This window comes from Ceratotherium simum, chromosome 32 (genome assembly GCF_057802395.1).
Source record: "Ceratotherium simum simum isolate JZ-2026a chromosome 32, ASM5780239v1, whole genome shotgun sequence".
NCBI classification, from domain to species: Eukaryota; Metazoa; Chordata; class Mammalia; order Perissodactyla; family Rhinocerotidae; genus Ceratotherium; species Ceratotherium simum.
The window spans coordinates 33,265,664-33,283,710 of NC_141931.1; the positions used below are offsets into that span (position 1 = coordinate 33,265,664).

The window sequence follows — 18,047 nt, forward strand, 5'->3', positions numbered from 1 at the left end:
TTATGATTTCTCTTTTTTTAGTAGGTAAAATAACATTTTTCTTATATTCTCTGTATACCATGTAGATGAGTTAATATGTATATTGAAAACATTAGAATTGCTTTTACTGAATCATCTGCTTGGTACCTTTTAAGCCATTTTTCCTGAATTGATCATTACTTTTATGTAGGAAGAAATGAGCCTCAACCAGAAAGCCAGGAAGACCCTCGAGAAGTACTTAAAAAAACATTGGAATTCTGCTTATCTAGGTAAGGACGGTATTTGTTTTTCTAGTACCTAATATCTATGGTGTTCTACATTCGTCATTATAGACAAATGTGACAGGAGTGTGTATCTGTTTATGTCTGGGTACATCTATTAATAGGAAATCTAAACTATTGAGTAGTAATAACCTTTGGCATGTTGGAGAACTGAACATAATCCTCTGGGCCACTGTTCTCCACGGGTGTCCACAGATTCATCTTGATCATTATCTGGGTTGCTTTTGGAATTTGGATTCCTGGGCCTCACCCCATGCCCATGGAATCAGAGTCTGGGGGTGGAGCCTTAGGTTGTCAATCTCACAGAGACGTTTTTAGCACATTAGTTTCAGAACAGGTTTCCTATACTAGTTCTCAAAATACGCCAAACACTACAGTAGCAAATTGTTTTATTTATATAGCACGCATCTTTTTACTTGTTGGTTTTTTGCTCCCCCCAAATACCTTTTCTATTGGAGTAGAACCTTTAAAGTTCAAGTGATAGAACTGGACATAGAAGAAGATGGGATTAGATTACATATAATGTTCTTTGACTATGAAGATAACCAAATGGCTATGTGTAGAGTTTTCTATTAATAATGGTGATTTTTCAGGTTTTTCTCTGGGCCTGCCTTAAGACCTCATAGAGGTGTCTGGTGAGGGCTGCCTCAGAGACAGTAGGGCTGCATGAGGCGAAGCTGAGGGCCGTGTGCTGGCCTTCCTTCCACGTCCATATGTTCACAAATTAGGAAACTCCATATGCTGCATGATGACATACTTTAAAAGGAGAAAATGCTGCTGCAAATGTTGAAAAACCTTGTCTGCACCACTCACAAACCCTGCTCTGTCCCTCCTCTGGCCAGTATCCTCATATCTGCAAGATAGCTAACCTAGATGAGGGGGTCAGAACAGCGTTTACCTCTACAAAACAGTAGCTTTATTCAGCTTTGCAATTGTCATTGGCCTTCACCGCAGGACCAGTGAAACCGAGTTTAATTGTGTCTGGTATGGAGATGTTTTTGAGCGTAATGTCCACTTTATGGAAACAAACATCATAGACCATAGACCAAAGTACCAGGAAGTAGCTCGTCGTCACCTAACCTACTGGTTATCTGTGGCTTACCTTGTGACCTTGTGGGTCATGTTGTTGATCATGTTTCCTTCTTTTTAATCCTGGCTGCTGAAAAGTGCTAGGAAGCCAGAGTTGGATTTGCAACTTCTCTGGCAAGTGTCCAGACTGAACAGCATGCACTTTGGGTACCAACCTTTCTCAGCTTTTTCATATTTTTCTTACCGTCTTGTTCTTTCAGCTGGATTTCCTTACTTAAAAATTTGTGTCTGTATTTTTTAATAAGCTACTCAAACACTTTTTAGAACAAAGATAGGCTATAAATACATTTTTTAAAGATTTACCTGCTAATTAATTTTGATTGTATAAAGTGCAGTATACTTTTACTTTTGCTCTCTATGCCTCCCTAGATGCCTCTGAAAAAAATGTACCTACAGTCAGAGATGGCAAATACAGGTGGGGTTTGAACTCAAATCTGACTCTGAAGCGATACCATGCCACACTTGTACCTCTTGCGAAGCTTCCTTTTAAAGAAATCTTAATTAAGAAAGATTGTCTTCTTTCTGCAGGGAGAACCTTGCTAGTGACATGTACCTTATATCACAGATGGACAGTGATCAGTACGTGCCAATCACCACGGTAGCTAACCTGGACCACATCAAGAAGCTCAGCACCGACATGGACTTGATTGTCGAAGTGCTGAGATGTAAGTGAACAGCAGTCCGGCTGAATCATACCTGGTCTTCATGGCGTTTTTCTCACTGGTGTGACCTTTAGATCCACAGCCATTCAGTGCTAAGGTACTTAATGGCAAGTGGAGTCTTCCCTGGCCTTCTGGGCCTTTCTGACAGCCCCCGTGTCTGGCGCTGGGACATGGATGGGCTCCGTAACTGAAACCTCAGACGCATCCCAGATTGTAGGTCCTGGGAGCAGAAAAGGCTAACAGAGAGATTAAAGACAGCTGTGACATTAATGAAAAAAATAACGATACTTAGGGTAAAGTAGAATACATTTTAATTAGTATTCTAACCACTAAAGGAGTTTCTTTCAAATTGCAACTTCCTGCTGAAATTTGGGTGAAATATTATTGCATTTTCTCTTAAAAGGATATTGTGAATGAAGTTGTTTCTTGGACATTTGGCAACATCAAAGGAAGGTTTAAACCCTACATCAGAGACCTGCAGAGATTCAGGAAATGCGGATATTTAAAGTGTTACCTGCCGTGTCACAAGTGTAGTTTGTGGTGCCCTGGTTTGCTTTGCAGATTGAGGCTTCTACAACCTAACCAGTTTATCTATTTATTTTTAAAAAGCCACCTTACTGAAGTATAATTGACGTAGTGAACTGTGTGTGTGTTTAAAGTGTACCGTTGGATCAGTTTGGACCTGCGTATACATTGGTGGACTCTTCATCGCAGGATTAGGAGCATGTGCCCCTCTGCCCAGAGTTTCCTGTGCCCCTCCCACCCAGGATGGCTTCACTGGGAATTAGTTTTTATATTAAATGTACAATATATTGGATTTCTTTGTAAATGGGATTGGTTTTAATTATAAAAATTTACTTTTTGTAGTAGGGCTAAAAGTACCAGATGAGTTATTTCTCCATCCTCAGGACTGCTCTACTGAGCAACTCCAATGGGTACCCTTAACGAAGAACAGTGTGACGTGTGTCCCCCTACACCCTGCCTAAGTATTTCCAAATGATGGGACGTTGCGTGCCTGAATTAAAGCCTCATTTCTCTATGTCACTACCGTGACTTTCCATCACTGACACTTAGGCGGAAGTGTTCACATATTGTCCCTGGCTTAGCTGACTGCTGACAGTCAGTGAAGATTTTTTTCTTGTCGCATTTGACTTAACAGTAGTAGAAAAAGATGAACATCTTACCTTAGAACTTAGTTGGATTGTCTTTTCACAAATAAAAGTTCTCTATTTTCTGTTCCTAGGCATATGTTGTAAGGTCATTAAATTATTGAACCACATAATAAACTGGCAGACATAATCCATGAAATTTGAATTCTGAAAATTATAGCACAGTTTCCCAAGATCCTGTTTTGCTTTCTAATGTTGCTTTGTTGATGTATCAGTTGAGTTTGGTTCCATCTGACCCACTTAAAACGGCCAGTGGCTTTCTTAACCTAAACACACTTTACTCTGTTAACAGTCTTTGGTTATTACTAGGAATCCCAGATTTGGTTATTCCTTTTAGGCATTCCTCGGAAACTTGGCTGCCCCACTGAGGAAAATTTCTCAGTTGATGCTTGCTGGCGAGGGGTCATTCGTGCAGACTCCGAGGATGTTTAATTGCCCTGCATATTTGCTTAAAGGAGCTGTTTCTATCATGGACAGCCCTGTCACTCTCTCCACTCCTTTTCCAGGGCTGTGTTTTGAGGTTCTTGAGTTGTAATGTTATCTGCTATTTGTATTCAGTTCTTTAGTGTCTAATTGTCTCTCTTCAGTCAATCTTTGGACAGAAATATATGTGCATATGTAATAATCTATATGAACAGACTATAGTTAGCATATTATTATATTTGTTGTAGTTCTGAAGAGGGGGGACATAAATAAGCCTCTGTGAGCAGAGATCGCTTCTTAAATTTAAATCTTATCCTCATCCCCAAAATGCCTGGCATAGAGTCAGACACACACACAGTAGGCATCTGGTAACATTTTATTTTAATTTGGATATTCCCTAGTACAACACTGAAACTCTCGTGTTGATTGAGTTGCGTAAATTACATTTTTAGACTATTTTTATACATAATACACATATAGTGCGTGACACAGTATATCTGATTCAAATGCTTTGTTTTTACACTTAATATAATTGAAATTGCTAACTTAAAAAAACACTGAAATATTTGTCAGCAGAGTATGAATAAATACATTGCGATGTAGCCACACAGTGAATACTAGAGCAGTTATTAAAATGAACTAGGCGTACGTTTTTCAATAAGAATAAATTTAAAATCATAATGTTGCATATAAAAGCGTATTTCAAACATGCACAAAATGATACCATTTATATAAAGTTTAGGTATGTGTAAAACAGAACCATATTTTTTATGGATTTGGAGGTCCGGGGTAAGAGTATAAAAGCATGAATAGCATTGAAACTCCTGATTCAATGTGACTCTTGTGGGCAACTGGACTAGGGAGAGAGGAGAGGAACAGAGGGTTTCGCCAATACCTGTTTATTTGTTCTGTTTTACAGCTTTATTTAGGTAGAATTTATCTACCATAAATTACACATGGTTTAAGTGTACATTAGGTAAGTTTTGACGTATTTATACAACCACAGAACTACCACAATCAAGGTAATGAATATGTCCATCAGCCCCCGAATTTTCTCTTGTCCCAGGCAACCACTTGTCTGCTTTTTGTCACTATAGATTAGTTTGAATTTTCTAGAAATTTTATATAAATGGAATCAGTGGTACAGTATCACTTTTTTTTGGTCTGGTTTCTTTCAGTTAGCATAATTATTTTGTTGTTGAGTGTATCAGTAGATCATTGCTTTTTATTGCTCAGTAGTAGTCCATTGAGTAGATACACCACAGTCTGTTTATTCACCCCCTGGTTGATAGACTTTTAAGTTATTGCAGGTTTTGAGTACTACAGATGAAGTTGCCATGAACATTCGTGTAGGTCTCTGTGTGGACAAATGCTTCCATTTCTCTTGGGTCAGTAGCTGAGAGTGGAGTATCTGTATGGTATGATAGGTGTACGTTAACTTGTGAAATTCCCACCTGTTCCAGAGTGATCATACCATCTCAGAGTGGGCATCTCCCGCAGTGATGCAAGCTCCCTTGCTCCTATCCTTGCCAACACTTGGCATGCACAGACATTTTAGTTTTAGATTTTCTAATAGGTGTGTGTGGTTATCTCACTGTGGTTTTAATTTCTATTTCCCTCATGCCTGCTGACATTAAGCAGTCTTTTCATGTGCTTATTTGCCCTCCTCTTATCTTTTTTGCTGAAGTGTCTATTCAGGTGCCCCCTACCCTCGCCACTTTTTTATTACTTTTCTTACAATTGAGATTTGAGGGTGGGGGTGTGTGTGTGTGTGTGTGTAACTTCAGATATGTATTATCTGTATTCTGGATGTAAGTCCTTCTCAGATATGTGATTTGCAAATACATTCTCCCAATCTATAGCTTCTCTTTTTATCCTCTTAATAGTATGTTTTGAAAAGCAGAGTTTTGAATTTTCTATATAGTCCAGTTTATTAATTTTTTTCTTTTATGGATCTTGCTTTTGGTGTTGTACCTAAGAAATCTTTGCTTAATCCAAGGGCACGAAGGTTTTCTCCTAGAAGTTGTATCATTTTAGGGCTTACATATTTGGGTCTGTGATCCATTTTTAGCTAATTATTGTAGCTATGGATCGCAAGTTCTCTGCCCCTTGCTTGTGGATATGCACTGCTCCAGCACCGTTTGTTGAAAAGGCTCTCCTTTCTCCACTGCCTTGCCTTTGCAAGAATCATTTGTCCCTAAACGTGTGAGTTCGTCTCTGGGCCATGTGTCTGTCCTTGATTTGTTTGTCTGTTTTGACACCAGTACTGCAGTGTCTTGATTACTCTGGCTTTATAATAAGTCTTGTTTTTTGTGAGGAAGATCAGCCCTGAGCTAACATCCATGCCAATCCTCCTCTTTCTGCTGAGGAAGACCGGCCCTGAGCTAACATCTATTGCCAATCCTCCTCCTTTTTTTTTCCCTTTTTCTCCCCAAAGCCCCAGTAGATAGTTGTATGTCATATTTGCACATCCTTCTAGTTGCTGTATGTGGGACGCGGCCACAGCATGGCTGGAGAAGCGGTGTGTCGGTGCGCGCCTGGGATCCTAACCTGGGCCGCCAGTAGCGGAGCGTGCGCACTTAACCGCTAAACCACGGGGCTGGCCCGAAATTATATTTTTTATTTCAACTTCTAGTTTGGTGCTAGTATGTAGAAATAAGTTCATATTTGTATATTGATCTTGTATATTAAAACCTTGCTAAACTCATCAATTCTAGTTTTTTATGGAAATTGTATCAGATTTTGTACATAGAGATAAGCTTGTTGTCTGTGAATGAAGAGGTTTGCCTAGTTATTACCCAGTCTGGGTGCGTTTAATTTCTGTTTCTTGCATTATTTCCCTGGCTCGACCCTGCAGCACAGTGGTGGATGGAAGTAGGGAGAGTAGTGTCCTTGCCTTGTCCGGTCTTCAGGCACGTGTGATGCTAAGCGTTGGTTTTTCATAGGTGAGGAGGTTTCCCTTCTGTTCCTAGTTTGCTGAAAATTTTTGTCAGAAATGAATTGTTGGATTTTGTGGAATACTTTCTCTGCATCTATGAGAAAATTGTATGGTTTTAGTTTTTTAATCCATTATATGATCAATTACATTGCTTAATTTTCAATTGGTAAACCGACCTTGCTTTACTGAGGAAAATCCCACTTGTCATTATTTGTTGTCATTTTTATATATTGTTGGATTCAATTTAGCAAGATCTGGTAAGAATTTTTAATGTTCATGAGGGATGTTGGTCTCTAATTTTTTTGGTTTGTAATGTCTTTGTTTAGTTTGGGTATCAGAACTGCTGGCTTCACAGGTTGAATTGGAAAGTACTTTCAGGTGGTTTGGAAGAGTTTGTACTGTAGAATTGGTATTATTTTTTTCTTGAATATTTGATAGGATTCTCCAGAAACTGTGTGGCCTTGAGTTTTCTTTTCTCATAGATCTCAGTCTGTTCTGATGACTTCCTCCTGAGAGTGAGCTTTGGTCGTATGTGCCTTTTAAGGAATGTTTCTATTTCATGTAAGTTGTCTGATTTATTAGCTTGAACTTTTTCTCACTATTCCCTTATGATCCTTTTAATAATAGTACAACCTGTAGTGAAGTTACACCTTTCATTCCTGATGTTGGTAACATGTCTTTGTGGTGGTAGACAGCTCTGAGCCCCGATTGTGATGATGATGTGCTGTGACTTGAATCTACACATGATATAGTTTCGTAGAAGCGACACCAAAAAACAAAACATGGCAGAAAGGAGTGCACATACAGACTGATGAAATCTGAATTAGACCTGTCCCTGCGTTAGCAGTGTTGTCCCAACAACAGCCTCCTTGTTTTGACTGTGGACTGTGATTGTGTAAGATGTCGTCATCAGGGAAAGCTGGATGAAGGGTACATGGCAACTTCCTGTGAGTTCAAAATAAAAAGTCATAGTAAGACAGAAAATTGTTTTATTTTGGGGAAAGGAGAAAGCCGTTAACCCTGAATTGTAATCTACTTTTAGTTGTTTGAGCTGTTTACAATTTTTGTTTCCTAAACATTTATTATAGCTCTTATAGAAATTTTTAAATTCTCATGTTTCTGAGTTTTGAGAAATGTAACATGCAAGATTGGTTTAAAACCTTTTGATAGTTGTTGTATACAGGTTTCTTTAATGTGTTTAGTAATATACTATAACACTCTATATACTGTAACATCCTGCTGGAGTGTCTATATTATGTCATACTAGAATACAAATGGTTGATTTGTTTTAATATTTGTGTTTTACCATTTATTTTTCTTTTCATAGCTTTACCTTTAGTCCAAGTGGATGAGAAGGGAGAAAAAGTAAGGCCGAATCAGAATCGTTGTATAGTAATATTGCGGGAGATCCCTGAGTCCACCCCTGTAGAAGTAAGTTGTTTCTCCTCTGAAGGGCACTTGGACACTTCTGGTGGGTTTTTTGTTTGTTTTGATTTTTTTTCTTACTTCTGTGTTTTTTGGAGGGTGTATTTTAAAGAATAAATACATGCAGTAACACTTTCTCCCAGATTTACACACTCTGATAGTTACAGTGTGATTCATTTTTAAGAGTGGTTCTCAAGTTTGTTGGTCTCAGGTCTCCATTACACACTGTACATTAAAAAAATAGGGATAGTTTATGGTAATTTCAATATTTAGAAATTAAGTGAGAAAAGGTTTAAATATTCATTTAAAAAATAAGAATAATAAACTCACAAGTGAAGATAAAAACACATTTTTATGCTAAATAACTTCAAAGCAAATATTTTCATGACAAGAGGGGTACTGTGAGGAGTTCACACCATTATAGCTTGTGCTTGACACGAGCTGACCTGCCAGCATCAGTGTAAATGTCGCATCAGTGTAAGTATCGTCACAGTAAAGAGGCAGAGACATCTTTTTTTATATAAATGGAGTCTGGAGATCATAATTTGAGAATTACTAACTTAGGCAATAATTTTAGGCAACCACAGTATTTGATAGGTTAAGAGTCATGAAAAGTAATCAACCTTTCCTGCATTGCTGTAAAATCTGTTACTTGTCCAAATTTTTAAAGTTACGTTGTGTCGTAAAACACACAGATGGTTGTACCTGGAAATAACGAGGGGAAGTCTTCATAGAGAGCGCTAATCATATTAGTTACTCATGCTGCGTACTTTCTAAGTCCCTTCTGTAGAGGAAATAGATTAGTGCATGTGTGGGTCTATTAAGGATAGTTCTTGGTGGAGTGTGACAAAGATGAGGTTCCAGCAAGACCTAGGATGAGAAATTACATCACTCTTGAACATGGTCTTGCTAGCAAGTTTTCTGTTCAACTTGGGCTGTATTTATTAGTTCTGTTGTAATAGGTAAAGAAAAAGAAATTAGGATTGTATTTTTTTCGTCCTCTTTTAATTAAGCTTCTGAATATGAAGGATCAGTATATTTCTTATTACTAATCTGGATGTCTTTATTAACTCACAGTAATATTTAAAACATAGGTCCTGAGTTTCAAGACTTGAGACATTTGTAAAGACTACAACCAAGAAGAATTGTCTACTTTTAGCTGCAGACATTGATCTTGGTGTATTTCTATTATTCCAAACAGCACAACCTACCTCTGTTGTAAAACTTGAACAATGAACATCTTAAGAGAGAAGTTTTAGAGAAAGCTCTATGATAAATTAAAAGTTGGACAAAAAAGGAAGGGAAAAAAAGTGGTCCAAACCAATCTGAACAAGAAAAGGACAATAAGTTCCTGAACACGTATAGTAGAGAGCCCTTCTGCTGGGGCTTGGGACCGTAGGCTAGCAGTTTTCAGAAAATCCTTTTTCTTTAAATGTAACCAAGCGCTTGTCAGTGATTAGAAAATTTTTTAAATTGTAATTCATTTGGTTAATTCCTTTGGTCCTTTTCAAAGTGTAACTGGCTAGTAGTCTTTTATGAAACTACCCTATTTTTCTTCTGGAATCTACTTTGTCTGGTGTTAATGTAGCCACTCCAGCTTTCTTTGATTCATGTTTTAGTGTAGTAGGTCTTTTTTCCATCGTTTACTTTTGACCCTTTTGTGTCTTTGCATTTAGAGTGGGCTTCTTATAAGCAGCTTAGAGCTGGGTCTTACTTTTCTTACCCACTCTGAATATCTCTGCCTTTTACTTGGGGAGTTTAGACCATTCCCACTTATGTGGTTCATAATGTGTTAGATTTAGTTCACCATCTTGCTGCTTGGTTTCTGTTCGTCTCTACTGTTCTTTGTTTTCTTTCCTTTTTCTCCTCTTTCTTTTGAATTAAGTGAGTATTTTTTCTCTCTTTTTTGGCTTATTAGATTTAACTCTTTGTTTTGTTTTAGTGTTTGCTTTAGGGTTTATAGTTGACATCTTTAGTTTATCAAAGTCTGCCCTTAATTAATATAATACCACTTTTCACCTTTCTGAAGTTCCTTCCAGTTTTCCATATCTGGTCTTTGTGCTATTGTCATACATTTTAATTCTGCATAGTCATAAATCTGCAATGTTTTGTTATCTTTGCTTTAAACAATTCAATTTTCTTTTAAAGTAATTAAAAATAAGAAAAATATGTTATATTTATTCACTATTTACCATTTACAATGCCTTTCATTCCTTTAACTAGATCTAGACTTTCATCTGGCATCATTTCTGTCTGAATATTCCTTGAATATTTCTTGTGGTGCAGGTCTACTGGTAATGAATTTTTCAGTTTTTGTATATTTGAGAAAATCTTTATTTCACCTTCATTTATGAAAGATATTTTCACTGGGTAGAGAATCCTGGATTGACAGGATTTTTTTTTCCTTCTGTATTTTAAAGATGTTGTTCTACTCTGTTCTGGTATTCATTGTTTCTGAGGATCAATCTGTCATTTTTATCTTTATTCCTCTGTGCATAATGAGTCTTCCTTTTTCTTGCTGCCTTCAAGAGCCTATCATTGGTTTTAAGCAGTTTGATTACAATGCACCTTGATGTAGCTTTCAGGTTTCTTGTACGTGAAGTTTACCAAGCCATTGTTTCTTCAAATATTTTTTGTCTTCTCCCTTCTCTTCTTTTCTTCTGAAAGTCTCTAACTAGCTGTTAATCCTGTTTAATGTATTTTTCATTTCAGACATTGTATTTTTCATGTCCAGAAGTTCAATTTGGGGCTGTCTTTGTTTTTTTTTTAATCTTGCATTTCTCTTTAACATGCTCAGTCTTTACCTATTTGAATATAGAATATGTATCCAATAACTATTTTAATGTCCTTGCCTACTAATTCCATCATCTATCATTTCTGGGTCTCATTTGATTGATTGGTTTTCTCTTATAGGTCATATTTTTCCATTACTTTGCATGCCTGGTAAATTTCAAATGGATGCCTGGCATTTTGGATTTTACTTTACTGGATACTGAATGTTTTTGTATTCCTTCCTATAAATATTCTTAAGCTTTGTTTTGAGGTTTAGTTAAGTGACTTGGAGCTGGTTTGATCATCACTTAAGGAGTATTTGTTAGGTGCAGCAGAGCCGCCTCTACTGCATGGCCAGGCTTCCCCACGCTGAGGCAGTGCCCTTTTGAATGCTCAGCCTGATGAATTAGGAAACTTTTCTACTCCAGCTGGTCGGAAGACACACTGCTCTGTCCCGGGAGCTCTGGGTTGTTCCCTGTAGTCATTTCAGGTGGCTGTTTCCCGCACCCAGAGCCTGGGGAGACCCCGAGAGCTGTGGTGTTGTCGGGCTGGGCCTGTGCTCACCCTCCTGGCACTGCACCTGGAAACTCCAAGCATGAGCTGGGTGCTCGCTGGCTCACCTCACATGTCCCTCTCAAGGATTATGTCCTGCACAGTCTGAGGGCCACTGTCTGAAAAACGTTATTTCATATATTTTGTCTTTTGTTTTTAATTGTTTCATGTGGGAGGGTAAATCTGGTCCATCTTAGCTGGAAGCAGAAGTCCAGCTAATTTTTAAATTTCTTAAATTACCTCGCCCCCCCCCATTGTGTAGTTATCAGCCTACTGTATAAAATGAAGTGATATTTTCACATTAATTTAGCTTAATGATATCTTGGGAGTAGGGTAGTTGTGGACTTATTTTTCCACTGGCAACGGGATCCTAATTCTGAAGCCACACTGAACTCCTTAACCATTTTGAAAGAGAGGTTTGCTAGGCCATCAGTGTGTTGTACTCTTGTCTAAGGATCTGTCCTTAAGAGTAGGCATCATCTGTTTTTGGTGAGGACAAATGGTGGCATAGTTGAGAATTAATTTCTAACCTCTCTATTCCCTGTAGGAAGTAGAAGCACTATTTAAAGGAGATAATTTACCGAAATTTATAAACTGTGAATTTGCCTATAATGATAATTGGTTTATTACATTTGAAACAGAAGCTGATGCACAACAGGTAAGCTCTTTGTACCACTACCCATGAAGTACAGAGTTCACCAGTACTTAACAATTAGTACGTAATGAGACTAAATTTGGGCATTGAGATTACTATTGCCTTGTGGTGTTAAGTTTAAATATATAAAGTGCAGAGGAAATCAAGTTGTAGAAACTTATATAGATGTGTTTGTGTAGACAGTTTTGTAGCGATATGAAAAATATGTGACATAATTTTCTGAGGACATGTAAGACAAGCAGCCTAGGAAAATGAGTTCTGTTCTTGTTTCTGGGCTTTTAATATTTGGAAAGCGTTTTGGGAAATTTGAACCTAACCTTAACTTTCACTAGGCATCATCGTATGTTACAAGATAATGTGAAAAGGCACTGAGAAGCCCTGTGAGGAGACACAGGAGTTAGGATGGTTTCCCTGCCCTGAAAGGAAGAATCTTCTTTTGGGGGAAACATTAGCATGCATGAAGGAATGCCAGTATAGGTTTAAGTGTTAAATGTTGTGAATGCTACAGGTTTAGAAGAGAGAAACGAAAATCTGAACTATGGGTTTTAATTGGATGGAAGGGGAAGGTGGGACTAGGAGGAGCCAGGCGATGGGACAGAGAAAGCATGTTTGGAGCAGGTACAAGCTCTCCTCCCCACTGTGGGCCTGCAGTGGGCTGAGGCTGAATCAGAAGGTTCAGAGCCTTCAGAGTCATATAGGACAATTTGGAGAAGAATAATGAGCTACGTAAATAATGACTTTTGGATATTGCAATCCTAATCTTTTTTCTTTCCTAAACTATGTAATTCCAATTTCAGATTGGGGTTAGTACTAGGAGCCCGGTATCCCTTGTTTTCCCCTAGGTTCGGATCCTCAGGCTATGGTCTATGGGAGGCTTTTATGGTATATATTAATACTTATAAAATTGCTTACAGATGTTGTTTATGAGAATTTGGGGTAGAGGGTTCGTACCTCTTATCACGTTCTTTTAAGGAATCTGTGACCCACTGTTGTAGGTCCTGTCCACATATTTTAGCTATACAGTTCCTTGTTTGAAGTATTAACTGTTGGTTCATCTTATTTATAAAATAAACACAATGGTATTTTGGATGATTTTGCCCTCAGGCTTACAAATATTTGCGAGAAGAAGTCAAAACTTTTCAAGGAAAACCAATTAAGGTAAGCAAGACCATTGGTTATACTTGCTTTATTTGCAAATCAGTATTCTTCACTATTCTAATAGAAACTTACATATTTTCAAACAGGCACGGATAAAAGCAAAGGCAATAGCTATAAACACATTTTTGCCAAAGAACGGATTCAGACCTCTGGACATGAGCCTTTACACGCAGCAGCGATACACAGCTTCGTTTTACTTACCTCCAGTCTACGGCCCCCAGCAGCAGTTCCCTCTGTATAGCCTGATCACCCCTCAGGCGTGGTCGGCAACGCACAGCTATCTTGATCCACCCCTGGTGAGTCTTGTCTTTACTTGGAGCTTACATAGCAGAAAGTTATATTGTGGGCGCTGCACTAGGTGCTTTGAAGGATAAAGATCTTCAGCTCATGGGGGAACCAGATATGTATGCCCTTTGCCATAGTAAAACAGACCTTCACGTTCTGTTTTAAATTTAATTGGGAGATAAATATGGAGCTACTACGTACACTAACAAAACCTTCAAATACTGTCAGTGCTTTGCCCAGGTCGCCTCTCGTCCTGTCCAGCATTTCCTTTCCTAAGCTACGTGATCCCTAGTAAAGCACAGCGTGTGCTATGACTCTGGGATAGCTGGGGTACTTGTGAGCGCAGAGGGGAGTGCAAGGGGAGATGCTCCTAAGGAGAAAAAGGTGTTTTACTAGGCTTCTAACAGTCAAGGACAAGTAGAAGACACATTGTCTTACAAGCCTTATTTTTCACACTAGCCCTAGAGTTAGTTGGCATGACTGATTTTTACAGATTTTGGCCTATGTTAAGGCCTACGGTTGGAATTCATTTGTTTGTAATCCAATCATTTTTCTCCAGGTATGCTGCTGTAGATGTTAGAAAAATCAGGTGGGCCCTGACTGGGACTTGGCATGAATTTGATGTAGTGGGACATGAGGATCAGGGCTAATCTGAGGTATGAAAAGTAGTAGTCATTCAGCTCCTACCTGGGAGTATAGAGATGGGCTGCTGGAAAGGAGGCTTGTGAGGCTGCAAAGCAGGTTTATCTGGAACTGGAGATGGAAGAGTTGACCACGGGGGAGACTGGTCAGAAAGGAATCGAGTTAACAACTCTGAGGATATGGCTGTGGACCACGTCAGGGAAAGTTGGTCTGGTCTCTCAGCTGTGGGGTGCTCGGGTCACAGTGAGGGAGATGTGAGGGAGATGCCGTGAGCCGAGCCCCATCATGTGGGGACATCACCTGAGGCTCTTGTCACCACTGGTGGGTAGAACAAGATTGGTAACTCACTCGTCTGTAACTCACTTGTCTGTCAGTTGCCATGCTGTGATGGCAACTCACATAGAAGAACTAGAAGGACTTACAACTATGATATACAACCATGCACTGCGGCTTTGGGGAAGGAGGAAAAAAAAAGAAGATTGGCAACAGATGTTAGCTCAGGGCGAATCTTTCCATGCAAAAAAAAGAGGGTGGTAACTGAAGAGGGTGGCTTGAGAGAAGGTGCACTGGGATGGTTGGTGCCTGTTACATGCTGGAGTGTAAAGATGTGCGTCCTTGAGAGAGCACACAGTCTGGAAAAGACTAGTATGTCAAGCAGGCGATAATTACAGAAATGGGACATAGACACAATACTGTGAAACTTATAATTAGGGGTTTATCAGGGATCGTGTCATCATCTAAGTGGAGTTTATTAGAAGGAGTGGAAGGGAAGGAAGCTGCCTGAGAGGAAGTGGCATGTGCAGAGGGCCCTGGGGTGATTTTGTGGAGAGGAGGTTGGTGAGTTCTATCAGGGCCAGACTGTCCAGGTTCTTAAAAGTGGCCTGAGGCTTGTGGACTCGCGTGTGGTGCTTGAGGGACGTGAGAAGGACAGCCGTGAAAGAGATGAGTCGGGAGAGAGCCTCAGGGCACAGAGCCCTCAAAAGTGAAAGAACAGCTCGCAGATAAGTGCTGACATTCACAGTTGTTTTTCTTTCTTTTGAGTGAATCCTAATGGTAAGAAAATGTACTACTTTTTTGAAATATTTACTGCATTCTGTATCAGTGTACCAGTACCCATCTAGCTAATATAGCATGAGAGAACCTTAAAGGGAAACAGAGTCCATAAACTCTTGTGGTGCATAATTTCTCCAGAGGAGGCTAACCGCTATGCCTGTGCTATTTAGTTCTTCTTCACTTAAGTTGCTTTTCTATTTCTCCCTCGTGTCTGTCCCTCTCCCAAATGGGGTCCTTTGGGCTTCTGCATCAGTTATCTGGCCATTTGGGACGGTTCCTCTGACCCTGGTTTGGGGGCGTGAGGCCCTTCTGCTTGCTCTGAAACACTGTGTCATTCTGACCAGAAGTGGAGAGAGGATGCTTGTTAATTCTCAGCAAGTTGTGTTACATTATCATGTTAGTAGCCAATTTACTTGTTTTTTTTTTTTTTTTTGATGTTTTAATAGTTTGTAACATTGTGAAATTTTGAGTTGTACATTTTTGTTTGTCCATCACCATATATGTCTCCCTTCACCCCTTGTGCCCACCCCCCACCCCCATTGCCCTTGGTAACCACAGTACAGTTTTCTCTGTCCATGTGTTGGTTTATATTCCACATATGAGTGAGATCATACAGTGTTTGTCTTTCTTTCTAGCTCATTTCGCTTAACGTAATACCCTCCAGGACCATACATGTTGTTGCAAATGGGACGATTTTGTCTTTTTTTATGGCTGAGTAGTATTCCATTGTATATATATACCACATTTTCTTGATCCAGTCGTCAGTCGAGGGACACTTACGTTGCTTCCACTTCTTGGCTATAGTGAATAATGCTGCAATGAACATAGGGGTGCATAAGCCTCTTTGGATTGTTGATTTCAGGTTCGTTGGATAGATTCCCAGTAATGGGATAGCTGGATCATAGGGTATTTCTATTTTTAATTCTTTGAGGAATCTCCATACCGTTTTCCATAGAGGCTGCACCAGTTTGCATTCCCACCAGCTGTGTATGAGGGTTCCTATTTCTCCACATCCTCTCCAACATTTGTTGTTTTTTGTCTTGGTGATTATTAGCCATTCTAACAGGTGTGAGGTAATATGTTAGTGTTGTTTTGATTTGCATTTCCCTGGTGATTAGTGATGTTGAACATCTTTTCGTGTGCCTATTGGCCATCTGTATATCTTCTTTGAAGAAGTGTCTGTTCATTTCCTCTGCCCATTTTTTGATCGGGTTGTTTGTTTTTTTGTTGTTCAGTTGTGTGAGTTCTTTATATATTATGGAAATCAACCCCTTGTCAGATGTATGTTTTGCAAATATTCTCTCCCAGCTGGTGGGTTGTCTGTTCATCTTGATTCTGGTTTCGTTTGTCTTGTAGAAGCTCTTTAATCTGATAAAGTCCCACTTGTTTATTTTTTCTTTAGTTTCCCTAGTCTGGGTAGGCATGTCATACGAAAAGATTCCTTTATGACCAATGTCAAATAGTGTGTTGCCTATATTTTCTTCTATGAGTTTTATAGTTTCAGGTCTCACTTTCAGGTCTTTGATCCATTTTGAGTTAATTTTTGTGAATGGCAATAGCAGGTGGTCCACTTTCATTCTTTTGCATGTGGCTGTCCAGTTTTCCCAGCATCATTTATTGAGGAGAGTTTCCTTTCTCCATTGTATGTTCTTAGCTCCTTTGTCGAAAATCAGCTGTCCGTATATGTGTGGTTTTATTTCTGGGCTTTCAGTTCTGTTCCATTGATCTGTGTGTCTGTTTTTGTACCAGTACCATGCTGTTTTGATTACTATTGCTTTGTAGTATGTTTTGAAGTCAGGGATTGTGATGCCTCCAGCTTTGTTCTTTTTTCTTAGGATTGCTTTAGCTGTTTGGGGTCTTTTGTTGCCCCATATGAATTTTAGTATTCTTTTTTCTGTTTCCGTGAAGAATGTCATTGGGATTCTGATTGGGATTGCATTGAATCTGTAGATTGCTTTAGGTAATATAGACATTTTAACTATGTTTATTCTTCCAATCCATGTGCATGGGATGTCTTTCCCTTTCTTTATGTCATCATCGATTTCTTTCAATAATGTCTTGTAGTTTTCATCGTGTATAGGTCTTTCGCCTCCTTGGTAAGATTTATTCCTAGATATTTTATTCTTTTTGATGCAGTTGTAAATGGTATTATCTTTTTGAGCTCTCTTTCTGTTAGTTCGTTATTAGCATACAGAAATGCAACTGATTTTTGTAGATTGGTTTTGTACCCTGTGACTTTGCTGTAGTTGTTGATTATTTCTAATAGTTTTCCAGTGGATTCTGTAGGGTTTTCTATATATAAAATCATGTCATTTGCAAATAGTGAGAGTTTCACTTCTTTGTTGCCTATTTGGATTCCTTTTATTCCTTTTTCTTGCCTAATTGCTCTGGCCAAAACCTCCAGTACTATGTTGAATAGGAGTGGTGAGAGTGGGCAGCCCTGCCTCGTTCCTGTTCTCAGAGGAATGGCTTTCAGTCTTTCCCCATTGAGTATGATGTTGGCTCTGGGTTTGTCATAAATAGCCTTTATTATGTTGAGGTACTTTCCTTCTGTACCCATTTTGTTGAGAGTTTTTATCATAAATGGATGTTGTATCTTGTCAAACGCCTTCTCAGCATCTATTGAGATGACCATGTGGTTTTTATTCTTTGTTTTGTTGATGTGGTGTATCACGTTGATTGATTTGAGGATGTTGAACCATCCCTGCATCCCTGGTATAAATCCCACTTGATCATGGTGTATGATCTTTTTAGTGTATTGCTGTATTCAGTTTGCCAATATTTTGTTGAGCATTTTTGCATCTATGTTCATCAGCGATATTGGCCTGTAATTTTCCTTCTTTGTATTGTCTTTTTCTGGCTTTGGTATCAGGGTGATGTTGGCCTCGTAGAATGATTTAGGAAGTGTTCCATCTTCCTCTGCTTTTTAGAATAGTTTGAGAAGGATGGGTATTAAATCTTCTT

The 18,047-nt window shown here is 38.9% G+C and overlaps 1 protein-coding gene across 3 annotated transcripts in view; it reads left to right on the plus strand.

The window, feature by feature from the left end:
* LARP4B (La ribonucleoprotein 4B) overlaps nt 1–18,047 on the plus strand; it is a 94,597-nt gene that overhangs the window by 56,852 nt on the left and 19,698 nt on the right. For all 3 annotated transcript variants that reach the window (XM_087420882.1, XM_087420881.1, XM_014783700.2), the window contains 6 exons: nt 170–248; nt 1,878–2,014; nt 7,869–7,972; nt 11,838–11,948; nt 13,050–13,103; nt 13,190–13,399. In XM_087420882.1, the coding sequence (XP_087277008.1) occupies nt 170–248; nt 1,878–2,014; nt 7,869–7,972; nt 11,838–11,948; nt 13,050–13,103; nt 13,190–13,399 (695 nt within the window). The remainder of the gene's footprint in view (nt 1–169; nt 249–1,877; nt 2,015–7,868; nt 7,973–11,837; nt 11,949–13,049; nt 13,104–13,189; nt 13,400–18,047) is intronic.